This window comes from Mus pahari, chromosome 15 (assembly GCF_900095145.1).
Source record: "Mus pahari chromosome 15, PAHARI_EIJ_v1.1, whole genome shotgun sequence".
NCBI classification, from domain to species: Eukaryota; Metazoa; Chordata; class Mammalia; order Rodentia; family Muridae; genus Mus; species Mus pahari.
In genome coordinates this window covers 55,550,205-55,571,804 of record NC_034604.1, presented here as the reverse complement: position 1 = coordinate 55,571,804, position 21,600 = coordinate 55,550,205, and the positions used below count along the sequence as shown (strand labels likewise).

Genomic DNA, 21,600 nt, shown 5'->3' with positions numbered 1-21,600 from the left:
GAAAGCAGTTATCAGCTGCGGGTAGCTTCTGGGTAAGAGAGGGAGGTATCTCCTTAACCTCTGGTTAACCTTAAGCACCGGGACCCCATCTGGCGTAGATGTGTGCTGGCTCTATGCATGCTGCCATAGTCTCTGAGTTCATACGTGCATCAGCCCTGTTGTGTCTAGAAGGCCCCGCTGCCTTGGCTTCTTCTATCCACACTGGCTCTTACACACTTTCCATCTCTGCTTCTGCAGAGTTTCCTGAGCATTAAAAGGAGGCGGGGAGGGGATGATAGAGACATCTCATTAAGTTGCAAGGTCTCTCACTCTCTGCACAATGCCCAGGTATGGGTCTATCTATTTGTTCCCATCTACCTCAGGAGGGATCTTCCTGAGATAGAGTATCTTGTTAGCCTAAGGCTTGCCAAGTAGGCTAGGCTGGTGGCCAGTGAATCCCAGGAAGGTGCCTGGCACTGCATCCCCAGAACTGAGATTACCAGTTCCAACCAACAACACACCTAGCTTTTGTCTGGTCTCCTTTTTAATTTCTGAGATACCTCCCAGTGTTGTTTGCTTACAACGTGTTCTCCTACAGACCTGTGTTCCAGAAGCTATGTCCCCCTCAGACAGCGTTTTCAACATCTGTGTGTTTATTTCCTCGTCTTCAAAATGGAAATGATAGCTGTGTTGCCACGAGGATGCAGAACACTGCAGGTGGCTTCTCGCAAACCTCATCACCCCTCATGACTGCTTAACGTCTCCTGCTTCCCTGATAGTTCTGCTCATCTGATGACTTAACCAATGCTTCATTGATTCGATCCCTGAAAACTATGGTAGAAAGAGAGAACTCACACCTGAGAATTGTTCTCTGACGTCAATCCGTGTGTCATGGCATGTCGTGCATGTGTACACACACACACACACACACACACACACACACATTGAATTGAATGGCCCAGGATGGCCTTGATCTATAGACTTCTCCCTTAGCCTCCCTTGTGATTCTGGGATTACAAGCCTGCACACCACACCATCCTGTGGGAGTTGTTTTAAACACTCTACTGCCTTCCTAGACAGATAAGGTCACCCTGCTCTAGGCTGCAGAACAGAGTTGTCCCATGTCCCTTCCCTCTAAGCTGTGAGCCCATGGGGACAGCAACAGTGGTTTACTTAGGGTGTGTCACTTTGGCATGGTGTCTAGCACAGCAGTGGGTCACAGCAGGTGCACTTGGAGAGGGACCAGCAAATCGTCTTAAAACAATCTAGAGAAGGATGGATGGGCTCCCGAGAAAGTGGGGAGTCGTGAGCAGAGTGGTCCTTGAGTTGTCAGGCAGTGCCACCACCACAATGTTGGATTAACTATATTGAAGAAATTTTCAGCTGTCTGGACTACAGCGAGAAGCAGATGCCCGAGATGCCTCTGTGGAAAGGCTAGGGTCAGCACAGTGCATAGTGACTAGCACTGTGAGCTGGGGTGAGAGGTGCCAGGAATCAAATGGATTTTCCTTCCTTTCCCCAGCCATCTGGAAAGCTGACATCCCTCAGCAAGCCTCTGTTTTCTCACCTGTAGGACAAAGATCACTAAGAAGGAAACATATGAACAGTGTCCAGTCCCTTCAAGCAGCTGGGAAGCCTTGCTATTATTGACAGTAATGCTTAGTAAGTGAGATCGATGGTCCAGGTGGGATGCTAAGGGTGAGCTCAGACTGACCCCTGGGACGGTCCTCTGGGCTGGAAATCTGTTTCCCTGCTTCCCTTCCTCTCGCCTGTAGAAACCTTCTGATGTGCCTTGAATTGCTGTGAAGTTGGCTGTGAGTCAGGTGCTCAAGGCTTCCCCTGAGGAGACCTCAGGGGAGGGATTCTTGTATCAATTGAAATGACAAACAACAAAATAAACAACAATAACAACACAGCAACTTGATTACAGGTCATGGAAGTAGATGCCTGAATAGGCCCTTAGAACCTCATTTCCCCATTAGAATTGGAGTGCTGCCCCTTTAACTCCACTTGAAATGAGGCTCTTCTCTACATGGCAAGGTGACTTTATTTTAGGCATCTGAAGTGTTTGTGCAGTCCTAATTACCCACTTCTGTCCATTCGCCCTCCTTCCACTCCTCTGTGAGTTCCTTCTTGCTTTAACAAATGACCCACACTGCAGCATACCCTATCTTCTTCCAACCCTCCAGGGCCCAGAACACCATTTTTCCTTTGGGACACAAAGCATTAAGAGTCCTCATTTCCCTTTGGAATCCCATGAATTGGACTTCTGCTGTCTACCTTTCTCTCCACATTTTGTCTTCTGAACTCCCACTAGAATGGCCCATGAAGCTCTGTTCATGGGTTTCTAGGGTTTCTCCGGCTCCTAGCTCTTCCATAGTCGTCTGGAAAACCAAAGTCAACAAACCACATAGTGACCCCACTCTTGGTACCAGTTTTATGAATTACTTTTCTTGTTATTGTGATCAAATATATGACAAGAAGCAGCCTTTTGGCTTATGATTTGAAGTAGCTTTAAGCCATAATAAGGCTCAACTTGGGTAGCATGAGGATGCTGTGTAGTCTTCTACTGGGTACTCAGAGCAGTTTTATTATTTCCACTCTGCACATGAGGAAACAGACATTAAGGGGTTAAATACCGTGCCTCAGGCCACACAGCTTCTAGGAGATGGCCATTGGAGCACAGGTCAGTAAGAGGACATATCATATGTAGACAGCACTGGGAAGGGGTTTCAGATACTAAAAGAAGGTCAGACATAAGCTGACAGAGAAGTCATGAATATGAGGTGGTTGGTGACATTTGTCTGCAGGTGATGAGCAGAGTAACCGGGGACAGGTTATGAAACCTCAAGACCTACCTCATCCCCCAGTGATATACTTCTTCCAGCAAGCCTTTATAGCCCACAGCTTTCCAAAACATCAGTTGAGGACAAGTGTTCAAATACCTGAGTCACAATACAGAACAAAGCTGTGTGCATAGTCATTTCCCATCTGTGCGGTCTGGGACATCTGTGGCTCCTTCTCTGGCTGCCTGGGTGCCGACCTCCACCTCGCCCTAAGCTTGTGTATGGGTTGCTGCTTAGCTGTGCCTCCTGAATCTTTATGGAGTTCTTCACATGATTAGAACCTTTATTGTCCACTACACCTTTATCGTTCATTGAAATTGACCAGTCAACAAACCTCAGCTCGCAGAGTGGTTTCATGTCATAGTGATGTGGTCAAACTTTAGTCTCACATGTTAGACAGGCAGTCAAGACCACCAACTCTGAAAAAAAAAATCTTAGTTTTCTCAAATACATGAAGCAACTTGGTCAAGGCCATGTAATCAGTAAGGAGGCAGCCGAGATTTGAATCCCTGAATTCTGACTCCAGTGCCTGTATCTTCTCCACTGTACCAAAACACAACATACCATGGGTGGCCAGAAAATTTCCCTGTGGCACCATGACCTCTGCAGGTTCCATAACCACACTGGACTTCAGTAACTCTGAATTCTTACTGGGCAGGGGTGGCTCACACCTTTAATCCCAGCATTCAGTCAGCAGAAGCAGGCAGATATCTGGGACTTCGAGGCCAGTCTGGTCTACAGTGCAAGCTCCACGACAGCCAGGGCTACACAGAAAAAGCCTGTCTCAAAAAAGCAAAATAAACAACCAAAAAAAATAAAATAAAATCCAAAACTGAGTTTCTAGTATATAGCAGTGTTACAATTTCTCCTATATAGTGGTGCTACAGTATCTAGTATGCAGCAGTGCTACAGTATCTAGTATACAGCAGTGCTACAGTATCTAGTATACAGCAGTGCTACAGTATCTAGTATACAGCAGTGCTACAGTATCCAGTATACACAGTGCTACTGTGTCTAGTATACAGTGATGCTACAGAAAGGGAACAAGCACAGAGTGAGGTATGGAGATGGCCCTATGGTGGAAAAGCATGAAACCATCAAAAGTGGGGAATGCAAGGTCATGAACAAATCCCTCTGAGGCACAATAATAAACAAAGGGTTATCTATAGCATCAAGCCTCTTAATAAAGTCAATCGCTAAAACTTTAAAATGTGGATTTTCAGTATTTCATCTAGATAAACAATAAAACTATGAAGAAAGGCTCTTTTTCTCTCTTTCTCTCTGTTCCTGGCTAGCCTCTCTTTCCAAAACCTTTCTGTTCTTATCTGTCCCCACTTCTCTGTCGTCATGGCTCTGCTCCTGTCTGTCTGCCTCTACCCCCCTTCACTCCCTCCCCTCCCCCAAAATAAACCTCTGTTTTTTTCAGGAAAAACAAACCAGCAAACAAAAACTATGAAGAAAGGAAACAAATGAAGGCAGAAGGCAGCTCTGAAAATGATGTCAGGGATCACAGAGACCAGGGCCGTCAAGATCCTGGCTTCTGTGTAGAGTGCTAGGCTGATGGATGCTCAGGGCAGATAGAAAGGAACCAATTGCAGAGATAATAATAATAACTGATGGCATAAATAACAAGTAAATTAAGAATGGTCTGTGTGTGTATGGTCTAGTGTTGAAAGTTAACTCCTGAAGCCAGAATTAGAATTAATCCAGTTTTCATCCTCCTGAGGCTCTCTGTCCCTTCTAATAAATGAAATAAACCTACTCAACACAGAACCCCCCTTCGGGAAGTGCTTAGCAACGAGATGGCCAGAAAAGATTACAGTGTGGACACAGGAAGCTTAAGCTGAATTGGATATGAGTGTGAATCGTCGTCTGTGCTCCATGTATCTCTAGATAAGTGACTGTGGCCTCTGAGCCTCTCTTGGCCCATTCACAGAACAGCAGATCCTACTGACAGTATAGGATGAGGAGGCAGTGTAGCACAGTGCTTAGCGCGACATCTGAAACATCACTGAAGTGCTGCAAATGCTAACTGCTGAAGCACCTCCCATCTTGTGGGGGAGGAGGAGCTGGTACCACAGCTTCCCACTTCCTCCTAGAACTGTTTCCGTTGTGAGCTAACCAGGGAGGAATCCACAGACAAAGGAACAATCATGGGAGAGCCCAGTAAGACCATCAGAAGTTATTTCCTCAGAAGTGGGAAGTCATTGGTGAGCCCCCGCCTCCTCCCATTTGCAGAGGGCCTGATGTGAGGAAACTGGGGCTTCCCTGGGGCCTGGAGCTAGGAACAGGTTCCCCAAGCAAGAGCCCTCAGCAGGAGCAGATTTGCTGCTGAGAATGGCAGTGAGGACACTGGATTTCCCTGAGCCTGTCCCCCAGCCTGGCTCAGAGATAGAGCGACCAGATCTGCCCAACTGCCTGCCTGCCCATTGACCCATGGCCTTCCTGGCTTCTTACCTCCCAATCTTGCTGAAGTTATAGCAGGTTAGAGAAGTGTGCTAGTCTACTCTCCTGGTACTAACCTCTGCTTTAAAAGCACGGTCATTCTCCCATCTCTCCGAACCAACACATCCGTGAGTTCAACATCATCAAACCTCGGAGGAAACTGATGCTCAAAGAGATTAGATTGCTTACCCAAAATTACACTAAGTAAGTAAGGGGCATTAAAACTCAAACCAAGTCCTTTGAAATCAAGTCCCCAACCCCCACACACCTCCCTCTTTCTCTCCCCAGTAAATGCTCTACTTAACATACGCAAGCTTTCCAAGGTGTCTTCCACAGGGGCAGAACTGAACTTGAAGATGCTGAGTGCCAGGACCTGGCTGGGCATGTGGGGTGACTCTGTTGCTTCTTTTGCATTCCATTTTTACCATGGTCTTCCTGTGTAACAGGACAACAGGAAATGTTTACTTTGCTGGAAAAACAAGACTGCTAGTCCAACCAATGCTGTCACTTCCAGCATTCTGCCCACTGTGTGGCTGTTTCTTGGTCTTAGAAAGAAGCTCTTATAAAGCCACAGGAAGAAGCAAGATCCCCTGTGGCCTCAGCCAGGAAGATCTGCAGCAAACCAGAGGAGAACTTCATCAGCTCTGAACCTACAGATTGAAGGGAAGGTTCTGCTAGCCTTGACTGTGGTCCCAGTGGCCTCTGCCGAGCTACCCTAAAATTGAACGTGCGTGAGAGCAACATTCTCTCAACCACAACCAGCCCCTCCCTTCCTGCCATCCTCAACCTATGAAACATGGCTAGCCCACCTTGTACAAATTAATGCATGTGAATAACGTGTAAGTCTCATAAAGTAGGTAAAGCACCCTTGTTGGCTGAGTACCTATGCTGTGCTCAATGCTAAGTAGTTCTCTTGTGTCAAGCCCCTTCCTGCACAGGGGGCATATTTGTGGGTTGACAATGGTATGTGTAGAGCAGGGGGGTATTTGCCTCAGCCATGCATGGCTAGGAAGTGGGGCAGTAGGAGTTGAACTTGGGTGGGGGAGGGGGTATATTCGTTAATTGTCTTGTTGCTGTGACAAGGGCAACTTGTAGAAGAAAGCGTTTACTTTGGCTCCCGGTTTGAGGTTACAGACTGTCATGAGGAGGACATCGCGACAATGGGAGTGTGAGGAAGCAGGTCACCAGATACCCACAGGAAGCAAGAGAGGTGAATCCCGGTGCTATCCTTTTTGTTCAGTCCAGGTCTGCAGGGTACAGTACGGTGCCCTCAGATTTAGGGGAGGTTTGCCCACCTCAGCTAATCCACTCTAGAAACTCTATCACAGCCGTATCCGGGGATCTGTTTGTGTGTTGACTCTGAATCCCAGCAAGTTGACAATCACAGGACATTTCCTCAGTATCTTCTGATTACCACCGTCTCCAATTTATGTGTTAGAATTCACACCCACCACCAACACACCACACCCACAATCGGGCGCAGCTATATTCCCGGTAGGCTTACAAGACAGCACCGTCTTTGGGAGCTGAGCCAAAGGAGAGCTTGGTCTTCTGCTTCCTATTGTAACCAGAGGTTTGGGGGATTTACTTTTCTTTTTCCAAGTCCCTTTTTACTCTGTGGAGACGCTATCAGGGTGGACGTGTTTGTTTAAGCCACATTAGTGGACTGTTAGAGCTTATCAACACAAGGAAAAAGTATGTGCCCATAATTCATTCCTTTCGGGCCCAAATGAGAGAAGCTAACAAAAAAGGAAAAGAAAGAGAGAAAGAGAAAGAGAGAGAGAGGAAGGGAGGAAGGGAGGAAGGGAAGGGAGGGAGGGAGAGAGGGAGGAAGGGAGGGAGGGAAAAAGAAGAAGAAGAAGAAGAAGAAGAAGAAGAAGAAGAAGAAGAAGAAGAAGAAGAAGAAGAAGAGACCGACAGACAGACAAGGACAAGAAATATTCTTCTCCAGCACTACATAAAACAAGCAGCATGATGATGCTCCCAGCCCTTGTCTGGAAGATCAGAAGTTCAAGGTCATCCCCCTGTCTGAGGCTACACAAGGATGCACAAGATTTTGTTCCCCCAAAAACAAACAAACAAACAAGGTAAGGAGATTTACATTTTACTAATGAGGGCTGAAGAGATGGCTCAGCAGTATCAAGCACTGAATGCTTTTCCATAACATCAATTCCAAGTCTAATTCCTCCCCTGGCCTCTGCCAGGACCAGGCACATACATGGTACACACACACACACACACACACACACACACACACACGTGTGCGCAAAACACTTATACACTTAAAAATAAGTAAATAAATCTTTTAAAGACAGTCTTCCCACAAGAAATGCCACAGAGAGAGGGAGATCCATCAAGAGATGATAGCATAAACTAGGAAAGATCAGAGCGGCCGAGGAAACAGAGCTTTTCCCAAGGGAACATGGAGGAGTAGAGAGCAGAAGGCCTACTGGGCAGGCAGGAGAGGGAAATCCTCAGAGGTCAGAAATACCTGTGCAGAACGCCTGGGCTGAGAGGCTGAGGACCATCATGGGGTGTCCGGGTCATAGGAAGGTTCTCCCTATAGGATCCTTCTCCCAAGGATCTCCCTGGGTCATAGGAAGGTTCCTCTTCCCTTTCTCTGCAGACCCCAACACTCAGTCTCACATCTGGTAGGCACTCTGCCTTTCTAGGAGGGTAACTTACCGCCCAAGGTTCTTATGGGCCATACCCCATTAATGGGCCTGCTTGTTAGAATGCAACTCACAGAGTTGTCCATCCATTCCTTCCTTCCTTCCTTCCTTCCTCCCTCCCTCCCTTCCTTCCTTCCTTCCTTCCTTCCTTCCTTCCTTCCTTCCTTCCTTCCTTCCTTTTAGGTTTTTTGAGACAGACTCTCTCTGTGTAGCCCTGCCTGTGCTAAAACTCACTGTGTAGACCAGGATGGCCTGGAACTCACAGAGATCTGCCTGCCTCTGCCTCCCTGGATGTTGGGACGAAAGGTGTTCACCACCACAGTGGGTTCAGACATCTTAATGAAACAGCTTTAAAGAAAAGCCTTGGAGTGGAGCTGGTGAACGCTGTTCATTCCAGCACTGGGAAGGCAGAGGCAGGTGAATCTCTTGAGTTCGAGGCCAGCCTACAGAATAAGTCCCAGGACAGCCAGGACTACAGAGAAAGCTAGTCTTAAAAAAAAAAAAGTAAAGTTAATTAAATTTTTTTAAATGGCATGTCTCTTGAAATGGCTATAAGATGGAAATTGGGACATTTTGCTGCTTAAAACTTTGAGCAAGGGCTGGAGAGATGGCTCAGTGGTTAAGAGCACCGACTGCTCTTCTGGAGGTCCTGAGTTCAAATCCCAGAAACCACATGGTGGCTCACAACCATCTGTAATGAAATCTGATGCCCTCATCTGGTCCTACAGTGTAAATAAATAAATAAATATTAAAACAAAAAACAAAAAAAAAAACTTTGAGCAAAACCAAAAGAGCATTCTGTGGGCCTTTGTAAGACCACACTGGCTCTTCTTACTTTCAGTTTAGAACCGCGTTGTATCTGCTTTAACAACAGACCTTGTGATCTGTCAAGAGACCGGTGAGGTAGCAGGTAGGAAGGCGGGCTGGACAGACCTCAAACCCGGAGGAGCCCTGCCACGGTTTAGTTTTGCCTGTGGGTTTGGAAGTCAGCTGGTTTTCTCTTTTATAATGGAAATTAGATGCATGACCTTTGAGCCCTTTCTATAAATCCCATATTCCCAGTGTTCTTGCTGGAGTCCTGAGCTCCCTACCTGCTAAGAATCCTTCTGGCTAAAGCTTTCATTGAGGCTGCGTCAGGGCTACGGGCAAGTGACGGGGACCTCGGGTCTAACCTCTGATACATGGCATCCTGTTTTCATTTTGTTTCATGAGGGGAAGCATAGATAGTTGATCCGAGTCCTGGATGGGTTCTCCCCAGAAAGAATACACACTCAGACATCTAGTCTTGGGTATATCCCTAAATTTCAGTTTTGTTTTTTTGTTTTTTTGTTTTTTTGAGAAACCGAGAGAATAAGCTCTCCTCATCTTGAGTTTCTGGGTCTGAAACCTTTGTCTACTCTCACTTGAAAGATCAAAGGTTTATAGACAATCAGACCATTTTCCCTGTTTTGTTTTAGCCCTTAGAATTCACTGAACCACTCTAGGACGAAACCAAGAACACTGGGGAAATTTATTCTAATTAACTTTAGACATGAAGATTACTCTGTTCTGATTTGCCGAGTCCTGGCACAGCTCTGAGGATTTGCCTGGGCTAAAGAAATGATAGACAGACAGACAGACTGCACAGCTGGGATCAGGTAGACTGGACCCTCTGGTTGAGGAGATCCAGTGCCCTGGGAGCCTGGTGTGTTTGTTTTGTACGGCTGAACAGGGTTTGTGGTAGGTGGCTTGATGGCTGAACAAAGAAGACAGGTGTCAACTCCGTAGGGCGGAGTCTCCAGATCATAAACGTGGCCATATGGCAAAAAAAAAAAAAAAAAAAAGCTATGATGAGTGTTTTCTGCGCACATGGTCAGTTTCATACTTGGACCAGAGGAAGGCGTTGCCATCCCTCTGAGCCTTACCCCTGAGGAGCAGGGAGACTTTGTATTTTTCCCACAGGTCTGAGGCTGTTGCCCTGTCAGCACACATTCCCTCTGAGTCTCCCCATGCTGACAGCCTAGTCTCGCCCACAAAAAGCTCTATGCTATCCGGACCAGGAATGAAGGAGAAGGACAGGTTATAAATGTGTGACTGGGGAGAGTGGAGGCCTGGCTCACAGGTGACATCACCCGTCCTTCTAACTAAAGAATCTTGTCCCCTCGCTTGGCTTTGAGCACCTTGCGTGCAAGAAGGGGCTCTACTGCTTCTGCCGCCACCATTACCAGCTCAGTCAGGACGGGACCTGTGAGCTGTCCGTGTGGTAAGACTGGCAGAGTCCCCATTCTTACACCCACACACATACACACACACATCCCTGGATCCCCTTCCTGGGAGCAGACATGGCTGCAGACCAACTGACTGATGCAATCACTGCTTCATCAGCACTGCTCGTCTACTGTTTGCTGAGAGATTGGAGACGTAGGAAAGTTTAGAAATGTTTCCAGGATCTCACAGCTGGAAACCGGAAGTACTGGAGGAGGACTCTGGCTATCTATAGCCTTTGACCTCTCTGACACAATTCATCTTCAGCATCAGACTCGGGTAAATTGTGTGTCCAATTTTACATTGGATATTTCTTTTCCCTCAACTGGTTGTGTGACCCTCACTTTACAGATCTTAAAAATGAAAGGGCTGGGCTAGGTCATCCGAATAATATCGTTTTCATTGAGTACAGTTCACTGGGCATCTGCTGTATGCCTTGGGTTAAAACATGGATAGCTTGTCATCCACAAATGTCACCTGGTCAGTTCTTTGGAATCCAAAGTTCTTGAGGGTGCTAATAAACAGCAATAATTCTGACCACAGCACACAATACAGCAGTCATTTAATGAGTGTCGGCTGCAGGCACAGCAGGACCTGACGTAGTCCCCTGAGCCCCTGAGGTTGGGAGTCCTCCAGTACTCATTTATACAGCAAATCCAGAGCTCAGCACAAGTGCAAAATGAAAGGACAAGAATCCAAAGACTCATTCTGAGTTAGACCCAGACGACCAGCCACTGGGCAAGACTGCCCTAAAGTTATTCATCATCATCTGCAGGAGTGTCTCTCTCTCTCTCTCTCTCTCTCTCTCTCTCTCTCTCTCTCTCTCTCTCTCTCTCTCTCTCTCACCCCAGAGGAGGCAGCCCATGTTCCCTCAGTGATACAAGGCTTTCCTGTAATCAATATAGTTCATAGATATTTGCTGGCATATTTGCAAACGCTGAAATTTGCATTGCCAGGGCAAAGCACCTGAGTGGTTGAATTCTAGTGATCCATCTCTATTTGGTGATCAGTCCTTTAGGTCTCAGAGGGAACCTCAGTGGTACCCTAGCTTGTCCGGGTGCCCTGAGTTTAATCCTCAACAGGAGGGGGAGGGAGTACTTAGAAATCAAGGTGTCATGTGCAAGATCCCATCAAAGACCAGGAAGGTAACAGAACTCGCCTTTCCGAGTGTGGTACTAAAGCCCATATCTTAACCTCAGAGAATTCACTCAACCTAATGGTTCCTAATTAGAAAGGGTGACCAAGCTGTGTTCAGAGCTATAAATACAAGTAGAGCATCTGCAGAAGCCAGAATGATGCTGCCCTTGGGCACTTGCATGGAGATTGGAAACACCCGAGTATCCCAAGATATTTTCCAAGGGGACCAGGAGATCAAAGCAACATTTCTGGGGCCTTTTTGTTCTTGGTGGTCGGGATCTTGTGGTGAATTCAGACTGGTCTCTAGCTCTCTTGGCATCAGCTAAACCCCTCGCCTCAGGCTCCTGAGCGCTAGAACTTCACATGTGCACTGCCTAGCCTGGCTCAAAACCATTTCAGAAAATACGAAGATATGTCCCTTTTCCGTGCCCCTTCTACACAAGTGTGCAGGGTCAGCATCTAGGGGCACATGAAGACGGCAGCCATGAAGGCCGCTGGGATGACTGTGTATCCTTGCAGTGTAAGGATCTCTTGGTTTAGCCTGTCGTGGTGGTGCACACCTTTCATCCTGGCAGTTGGGAGGCAGAGGCAGCGGGATCTCTGAGTTCCAGGACAGCCAGGACTATACATACATATTGGTTTAATTGTTATGCCGCATTGATTGGTTCAGCCCACAGGAAACCAGAGCTTCCAGGGACCCTCAGGAATTTCTGAAAGTATAAAAGAATTCTGGGACCCATAAAACCCAGCATGTATGGTGTAGAGCTGTTCTGCCCAATATCCCCAGGGTGCCGACGAGCAGGGGCAGCAAGGCTGCCCTGTTTTATTTACACCACAACTGTCTCCCTTATGAGTGGTTAGGTATGAATGTACCTGTGTGTGTGTGTGTGTGTGTGTGTGTGTGTGTGAGAGAGAGAGAGAGAGAGAGAGAGAGAGAGAGAGAGAGAGAGAGAGAGAGAAATGTGAATGAATTCCACTGTGCAACCAGCTTGACACACGATGTCCAGCAATGTTTTGAGATCATCTTAACCAAAACCCGTGTGTCCCTCAGGTCCAGCAAGGTCTCTAATTCCTTCGGAAGAGATTTCCTTCCAGGCAGTGGAAGTTTGGCTCTATGGAAACTTAAAATGTTCCTGCTCTAACGAGGAGAGCCTGCTACTCATTCAGACCCTCATCTCCTGTGGCACTGGGGACTCGGGCCCTGAGTCTGTAGCTCTTCTCGTCCTCTGCAGGCTTGGGGATCACCGCTGGGAAGCAGTGGGTTACACCCACTCCTTTGAAGCTGTACAGGTCCCTCAGCTCTGCTGGCCTCGGGACATCCTGGAAAATGGGTCTCCCTGCCAGACCACTCACAGCAGCCTGGTGGGGATGGGTTAGAAAGTACTCGGAAAGTGGCTCCCACCGTGCCTGGTGACTGGAACATTCCTGAAGCAGTGGCCCTATCTGGATTGCCAACCTTGGTTCAGTTGTTCCGACATTGGGTGAATGCTTAATGCCACAGAGAGATGGCATTGCTACCTGTCCTCAACAGGGACAGTGTACAAAAGATGTCTGTTTGAAACAAAGTTCAGCGTGAAGTGCTCTGCTGAGCCGACTGCAGCCTAGATACTTAGAGAGTGAGGCAACTAGTTTTGCCTGCACTTAGGAAGCCTTTTGAGCATCCAACGTAAGTGGAGTGAATTCCAGAAGCAGTAAGAGCAGCTGGGGCATGGTGTAAGAAACCCTCACAGCCCCTCTGCAAGGTGTGCTGTGGTTGACCCCGTTAGAGAGGAAGAAACCAAGTCACTGGGACGTTAGATAGCTTGTAGAAGGTCCTGTAACCCTGAATTGAACCTGCTATTCTGGCCCCAGAGTCTCTAGAGTGAGGATCCCCCTAGTATCCCAACCTTTACAGGTTCACATCAGCACCTCCTTTCCTCCTTGGGAGGAAAGAAACTAATGGATCTGAGAGTTGGATCCCAAACAGAAGTCCCAGCCCGTCTAGTTGCTTCTGTGTGGCCCCTCTGTCTTAGTTCCTTTATCTACAAAACCTTTATCTAAAGGTGATTCCAACACCTGCCTCAAAATTGTTGGTAGGATCAAACAAGGCACCAAAAGGCAATATAGTTCCCTGGCTAAGAGAACAGGGTGAGAACTTAATGGAGACGCTAGTAGCTATTTGTATTTAACTTTCCCGAGTCTTCATTTCATTTCTTATATGATGGCGACAGTAAAATGCTTAATCTGGGGTTTAAATGATATAAGTTGAATGCTTACTAGCACAGCTCGTGATAACTGTCATAAAGCAGTCCTATGCTACTGCTTCGATGAAGCTGGCCCTTGGCCCCAATGCAAAAGAAATCCTATATGGCCCAGAGAGATGCCAATGATGTAATGGTCTTGGTATGCTCCTGTCTTTAAAGGACTCTCTGCTCTGAGATCTTGCAATTCACTGGGGTCTCTGACCTGGGAACTTATCAGAAACACAGAAACTCAGCTCTCGTCTCGGACCTCCTGAGCCAGAATTTGGATTTCGGCCAGAACCCAGCTGATTCCTATGCACACGTAGGATCAAGATGCGCCGGTGTGCAGGTGGAAGGAGCAGCCATAGATAGCTTTGGGCATGGAGCGGGAAGGGTTAATGTTCCGTTTGGCTCTGGCACAGGAAACAGAAGGTTCCAGAGATTGAGGCAAGTGGATGATGAAACAGGAAGGCTCCCTTCCTGCCTGTGTTCTGGGCAGCTGGGGACTCTGGCTGAGATATGTTCAGAGCCCCTGGGCCTGCAAATCAGGCTGAGGCAAAGGCAAGCTATTCTGCTTCTCTTTAGGGTGGCCTGGGCTCACAAGTACCAACATGAAGGGCCTGTCCTCGGGCCAAGGCTGTCTGAGGTCTAGGAAGGCTGGAGGAAAGCCACCTGGCTTTGGTGACCAGTCATGGGACAGCTGTGTGTGGGTCCCTGTGTCACCCCGGTGAACAGGGCCCTGCCTTCTGACCCCTGCTGCTCTAGCCTCCAATGGGTGTGGTCAGGATTCTTAACTCAGAGCCTGCCTGTCTCTCCTCAGTGCTGGAACAGCTAATCCCAGAGCTCACCGGACTCCTCAGCCTCCTGGACCATGAATATCTCAGTGACAGCACCCTGGAGAAGAAGATGGCTGTGGCCTCGCTCCTGCAGAGCCTGCAGCCCCTCCCAGGTCAGCCCTAAAGAGTCCCAGTTACAAGGACAACAGTGATAGCATTCGCCCCGTGGCCTGTAGGATGTCTAAGCCTCAGGTTAGCCTCGGGATAGCACAGCAGGTGATACGCTGTGACCCAGTATGCCCCATCCACCAAGATCCTGCCCCTCTGCTGCAGTCTTGGTTGTGTTGTATGCCCTCCTCCATCCCAGCCCTCCACAGACTCACGCAGAACATGCGCACCCCTATTCGCCACTGTAATTCACAGCATAACACTCTCTCACACATAATGCACCGTATATGCCACACATGACACACAGTAAGTAACATACGCTGTAGACACAGATAGCACGTACACATACAAACGCGTGCTTTGACTACACTTTAATAGATAACATGCGTGTGCAGCATGCAGTTGCAAACAGACGTTCGATCCTGCGTATTCTCTGGCACACTCACCCTCACAAGTTGAAACAGTTCCCACCACTTTCCTCCTGCTCCCTCTAAAACTCGGTGCGGTTCCCCTCACTGTCTACCCAGTAGCTTTCCTCAGCCTCTCTGAGACACCCCAAATCAGCATACAGTCTCTTCTGAACTAACAAGCTTTACCCCAGTCTTGCGGGGCTCCTGGTGTGTGAAAGAGGAGGTTGAAAGTCACCACTGGTAACCCCAAGCCATACAAGTCCCCAGAGTATTGCCTGCTGCCTCACAGGATCATTGTAGGGATGCACGGGACAAAGGTTCCTCCTTACTGGAACCCGTTACCCTTGACATCCCTGCACTGCGCTATGGTTGAACCTTTGCATGTGGAGACAGAGCTCGCCATCGCATTGACAATGCAAGCGAGTGGGAAAGGGTGCGTGAGGCAGCCTTCCCTGCTCACCGTAGTCTGTCCCCCTCCCTCAGCAAAGGAAGTCTCCTTCCTGTATGTGAACACCGCAGACCTGCACTCGGGGCCCAGCTTTGTGGAGTCTCTCTTTGAAGAATTTGGTAAGTTCCCTCTTAGCCCTGAACCGTCCCTCTAACGCGCACATGCTCACATGCATGTATGGACACAAAGGTGTCACGTGCTGTTCTTGGCTTTCACATGGAGCCATTAGGTCTCCTTAGGGTCCTGTGCCCTGGCGGCTCTGTCAGCTGCCTGAATCCGTAGGGAAGGACTCACCCCAAGCTTGCAGGAGTGAACGCGCAAGCCAGGGTGGTCACCTTACAGCCATTGCCGTCCATCAGTCACGGTCACCGAGCCTGGCTGAGAGATCCAGCCACTCGGGAGGAAGTAGGAGCTATGGCTGGGGAGAGTGGTGGGCCGCGCCTGACAGCAGCCATGCTGTGAGAGAGAGGGAGCCATGTGACCATGACAGAGAAGAAAGCACTGTTCATCTAAGGAGAGAGGTGTGGTCTAGGGGAGTTTTTGAGACTACAGTCCCTGCACATCAGACACGGGAGCCCCTCCCCCGCTGCAGGAAACCGCATGCCTCCGTGTCATACCATTAAAGACCTTTAAATCACCTCACGAAGATAGTCTACTGTGGTCTCTCTCTGGAAGCCAGGCAAGAGACGTGAGTGCAGCCAACCTCCAGAAGATGCCCAGGGCACTGTCAGCTGCCAGCTGAGGTTCCTGATCATAGAGCAAGTCGGGCCTGGATTCACAGGCAGGCCTCCTGGACCCCAAACCCAGCCGTCTTTCCCCTCTGCCATGTTTGTCCTTGGTTTTCTCTGTAGACTGTGACCTGGGTGACCTTCGGGATATGTCGGACGATGGGGAACCCAGCAAAGGAGCCAGCCCTGAGCCAACCAAGAGCTCATCTCTGAGAAGCGTGAGTCTTAACCCCCATCTAACAAGGGTGAGGGGAGCTCTTCCTGTAACCCCAGGGGCCACTGCTGCTGTGCAGGACCGTCTTCTCTCCATGGTGATGGTTAAGGGCAGATGTCGTACCATGTGGACATATCACTGGGCAGGGACATGCTTACAGTTGTCCATGCAGAGTAGGGAGGTGGCGAGCATAGTCTGTACCATCTGGCCCAATGGACTTCACCACCTTAGCCTCAGGTTGTGAGGAGAGAGAGAGACAGACAGACAGACAGGCAGGCAGACAGACAGGCAGACAGAACGCTCTCTGGACTAGGAGGTGTGAGCTTCTGCTATCCCCGCTGCTCTGCTGGGATGCCATGAACAAAACACCTTTCTTAGAGCCTGAGTTTTTCCATACTCAAAAAGTAAAGAAATAGTTTTAATGTTCCCCAACCCTAGGGCTATAGTTAGGGGCAAGCTTTTCTTGTCACTCACAGAACCTTACCATCACCTGTCACAGGAACTAGTTGCTAACTTGCTATGCCCTTCATGTGCATACAGCAACCAAACATATGTGGCACGCACGCTATCCCCATTTTACAGACCAGGCTCAGAGAGGGCAGGCAACACACCTAGTGACCCACAGCTAGTAACAGATGGCGCTGAGCTAACATTCTGAGGTTTCCTGACCCCAGACTTCACTGCTCAATTACTTACCTCGTGGTTACTTGTTCTGTCGCTCCTCGAGTGGTGGCCGAGCTCACACTGATGTTGGAGAGCTGTAGGCGTGCGCAGTCAAAAAGCACCAAAGGCCATTCTGGGCAACTACAATAACTCTCGGGCATGACCAAGGAGCTCTGGCGCTTGGAGAGTGTACCAAAGCAGAGCAGCACAAATAGGCCCTCAGGTTGCCAGCTCCGAGTCTATTCAACGTTAAGGCCTACACCAGACATAGCAGCACATCCTGTAATCCCAGCATCCAAGAGGAAGGGATGGGAGCATTGCAGATCAGGGCCAGCCTGGGCTACATAATGAGACCTCAAAACACCAAAAACAGCTTAGAGCATTACATTCTGAATGCCTCCTTGGAGCTGTCCCACTAGCCTCCCTCCTTCCCTCCCTCATGTCACCGCTTCCCCTCTGCTGTGTTCACAACCACCTGGTGTCACAAACCCTATTTGTTCCACTGCAGGCAGCTGCTGAGGTGCCTCCACCCTTGCCCAACAAGCCTCCGCCCGAGGACTACTATGAAGAAGCCCTTCCCCTGGGACCCGGCAAGTCCCCCGAGTATATCAGCTCTCACAGTAAGTTCTGGTCCCCTCATGGCTTAGAGGATTCCCTCTCTGAGCAGCAGCAGGTCCAGAGCCACTGCCCCACCGGCTCCATCACCCTTTCCTGGGATGGGGCTATCCTGAGCTCCTAACCTTGGAACCAGTGGTGTGGCTCAGGGGCATGGCTTCTAGTCTTAGGTCTGTGTGGCCTGAGACAGACTCCTGTCTTCCGAGGATCTCGGCTCCTCCACTCTTGAGATGAGGAGGCACTAGATCCGTTCATGAAAGAGCGTTAGGACATAAGTGACAACCGTTAGGTCAGCCCTGCTTCTAATCCTCTCGCCTCTTCAGCTTGTGATTTCGTCGTTTGTTTCTGTGTGTGCATATGAATGAGTCTTGTTACCAAGTCAGCAAGTCATAGGATGTGACCCATGGCCCAAACCATGTTTCATGGGTCAGCCCTAGGGAGCCATAGCATACAGTGATACAGGCAGAAATAGCAGAGGCTTTATATTTTTTTTCAACCATTTTTAAACTATGAATATTTTATATTATGATCTCCTTATAAGCATAATGCTTGTAAATAGCACATATATAATTTATGCATAAATATATTTTAAAAATATATGTACGTATTTTTGCTGATGGAACAGACTCTTAAGTTAGCCTCAAAGGAGAGTCCTTGTTTTTCTGCTGACTCCCCCGGTGTGTAGCATCCTTTGCATGAGGATCAGATGGAGACCCTTCACCCAGCATAAGGACTTGGCATTATACAAGGAAACTGTGGGTTTGGTGTCCGAGCATGCGCAGCTGATTTTGTAGATGGCAATGTGAGTAGGCCGCGTACCGGCTGCTCTGTGGCACAGCAGACCATTCTCCATGCACCAAACTGGAACAAGCAGGTCTTCTGCGACCTGAAACAAACTCACATGATCCACACGTAAAGGATGCGGTCACGTGGTACACGTGAGGGCATGATCACGTGGTGCACGTGAAGGGCACAGTCACATGGTACATGTAAAGGGCACAGTCACATGGTACATGTACATGACACAGTCACATGGTACATGTAAAAATGGCACAGTCACGAAAGAAAAGCAAGCACAGAATACTTCACAGACGTGATTTCATTTGTTTGGGTTTTTTCTAACAGGGTATATACATTTATGCATTTATGCATTGATTTTAACTATTTTTCATGCAAAAACCTAGAAACAGGATTATTTTCCTGTGGGGAATGAATAGAAATCCAATTGGGACACTGGACAGATAGCTCAGCGACAGAGCCCTTGTATAAAATAAATTAATAATAATAATAATGATAAGTGTGATATATAATTTGAAACATTTGAGCCAGTTTGATGGCATCCATTAGAATCCCAGCTACTAGGAACCTGAGGCAGGAGGATGGCTTGAGCCCAGGAGTTTATGACCCCTTCTCAAGAGAAGATAGTGAGGAAGAGGGGAAGAAGTAAATCTGTGACGGGAGCGTGTTCTTTCACTCTCGCTCTTTACACCAGTATTTTCCCATGGACAAAAGGTCTTTCAATATGATAAAACAGAAGATTCCTGCCACACTGTTTTTGAAAAGTGTCCAGCTGTGCATTTAGCGTTACTCAGCCACCATCTCTGTCTAGTCCCTGGCTAGAATTGCTGCTATTGATCATCCCCAAAAGAAACCTGGACTGTGACGCACAGTACCTCCCCCCGCCCCCAGAGTCCCAACCTCTGCCAATCACATAGCAGCTTTCTGGCAATATGGCTTCGTCTATTTTGAACATTTCATGTAGATGTAATCACCTGACATGTGAATCACTTGACAGGACACGGGACCTTTCTAGCCTGGCTTCCTTCACTTATCACAGTGTTTGCAGGGTTCGTCCACGTTGGAGTGTGCAGCAGAGTGGCTTTCTCTGTGGCTTCCTCTATGGCGGGTCCCCTTTGCTGAGGACATGGCACATGCCGCTTATCTTTCCAACAGACATTTATGCTATTGTCACCTTTTTGCCTGTGGTGAGCTTGGACCAAGTGATCTGTGACCTTCCATGAGTCCCCAGTTCCATGTCACAGAGGTGAAGCAGGCAACTTTTCCTATCTGGTCCATTAAGGGCAAAGGGACAAGGAAGGGACAAAGTAGTTGCTGGGCCCCAAGTCACATGTCAAGAGCCCTGGCAAGAAGAGGCTCCCTAGCCTTCCCAGAGAGCCCACTTCCCTAGTACAGGGCAGAGAGGCTTCCTCCTGGGAAGGCAGGAAGGGAGGGGCTCAGGAAAGACCACGGACCCAGGCAGGGGTGAGCCCACAACCAAGCGAGCCATCACCGTGTTCTTCCTCCCACACACAGCATCCAGGCATGCCTGGTGTTAACCGTTTTACCCGGAAATGACCCACTTCACCTACCGCTGACTCCTCCAGTCCACCTCGCAGGGCATGCTGTTAACATGTAGGCCTCAAGAGAGGCAAAGGTGGGCTCCGAGCGGAGCATGGAGCATCCCGTAGCTAGGGACTTCAGTATGGCTTTCCTCAGGAAACAGATGGACAGGAGGGACCTAACAACCCAGAGCAGGGCTCAGTGTGCTGAGAGAGTGAGATGACCTGCATGAATGAGGGTATCCGGCTCAGTCCTGATCCAGCCTCAGCCCCTAGCACTCTGTGGGGCCTGTTGCCCTGTGTGTAAAATGAAACCAAAGCCTACCTTTAGCAGCAGGTACCCGACCTGCAGTGCAGAGAGCAGAGTTATGACCGAGGACATTCTCACACACTGGATGCCATTGGAGAGGAGAGGAGACATCTTTGAGCTTCGTCTTGAGGGGTGGGGAGTAATTCCCTGATAAAAATGTAAGAAGGCACACAGGACTAGCCTGGAGGTCCGACAGGGCCCAGCAAGCCCCTTCGTAGTGATGGGTTTGTAGGGTTAAGTGGGAAGTCGGAGCATAGGGCCCCACACCCAGGCTGAGGCTGCCCAGAGTCCCCACTCTGTATCCCCGGGGCTTTTTCCAGCCCTGCTCCTGGATCCCGCCCTTACTTCTATAAGCTCAGCTCTTTCTGACAACCCCACAGATGGCTGCAGCCCAGCACAGTCGATTGTGGACGGTTACTACGAGGATGCAGACAACAGCTACCCCACCACAAGGATGAATGGAGAACTGAAGAACTCCTGTATGTCCCGGGCAGCTGCTCACACAGCTGCCCCCACTCAAGAGCTGTCCCTCGGCACGCACGCACGCACATACACACACACACACACACACACACACACACACACACACCAGCCCTAACCAGGCTGAGATTACTAAACAGGCCCCAAAGCTCTTGTTCCCTCAATGGGCTGGGCGGAAAGACCATTAAAATGGGAGTCACTTAAATCTTTCCCAAGTTCAGTTTCCTTATCTGTCCTGGGGATTTGCAGGCTCACAGCAGTGGTTGGGGGACAATGGCTGTGGACAGTGATGAGGTCAGCACAATAACAGACGTTTACTGAGCAGTTATTGGTGTAAGACTCTTAGCCAAACATTGTCCGTGCCAGATGAAGTAGGATCTGGTCTTTATCATGACCATGTCTCCGGGAGTAACTCCCAGGATGTGAAATCCCGAAGACCCCATCACACAAGCCAGTCCAAAGCAAAGCTTTTGAGTAAGGCCGACAGTCCGTCCTTGTCACTCCTCTGACTTCCATGGCCCGGGCCCAGGACAGGATGAGAAGGGGCTTTCCTGGGAGTGGCACAGAGACCAAGGGCCCTTTCTCATGACACCCACAGACAATGACTCTGACGCCATGAGTAGCTCCTATGAGTCCTACGATGAGGAGGAGGAGGAAGAGAAAGGGCGGCAGCCCAAGCACCAGTGGCCCTCAGAAGAGGCCTCCATGCACCTGGTTAGGGACTGCAGGATATGCGCCTTCCTGCTTCGGAAAAAGCGCTTCGGGCAGTGGGCCAAGCAGCTGACGGTCATCAAGGAGGAGCAGCTACTGGTGAGTGACTCACGGGAGGCCTGTGCGTGTGTGCGTGTGTGTGTGTGTGTGTGTGCATGTGTGTGTGCGTGTGTGTGTGTGTGTGTGTGTGTGC

General features: G+C 49.0%; 1 protein-coding gene across 2 annotated transcripts in view; it reads left to right on the top strand.

The window, feature by feature from the left end:
- The window catches only part of Afap1l1 (actin filament associated protein 1 like 1), a 58,938-nt gene that overhangs the window by 12,595 nt on the left and 24,743 nt on the right, over positions 1 to 21,600 (top strand). Inside the window, exons 2-7 of one of the 2 annotated variants that reach the window (XM_021214522.2) lie at positions 14,366 to 14,494; positions 15,383 to 15,466; positions 16,199 to 16,293; positions 17,461 to 17,572; positions 20,597 to 20,695; positions 21,295 to 21,506. In XM_021214522.2, coding sequence (XP_021070181.1) covers positions 14,366 to 14,494; positions 15,383 to 15,466; positions 16,199 to 16,293; positions 17,461 to 17,572; positions 20,597 to 20,695; positions 21,295 to 21,506 — 731 coding nt within the window. The other variant, XM_029546930.1, reaches the window with a different exon arrangement.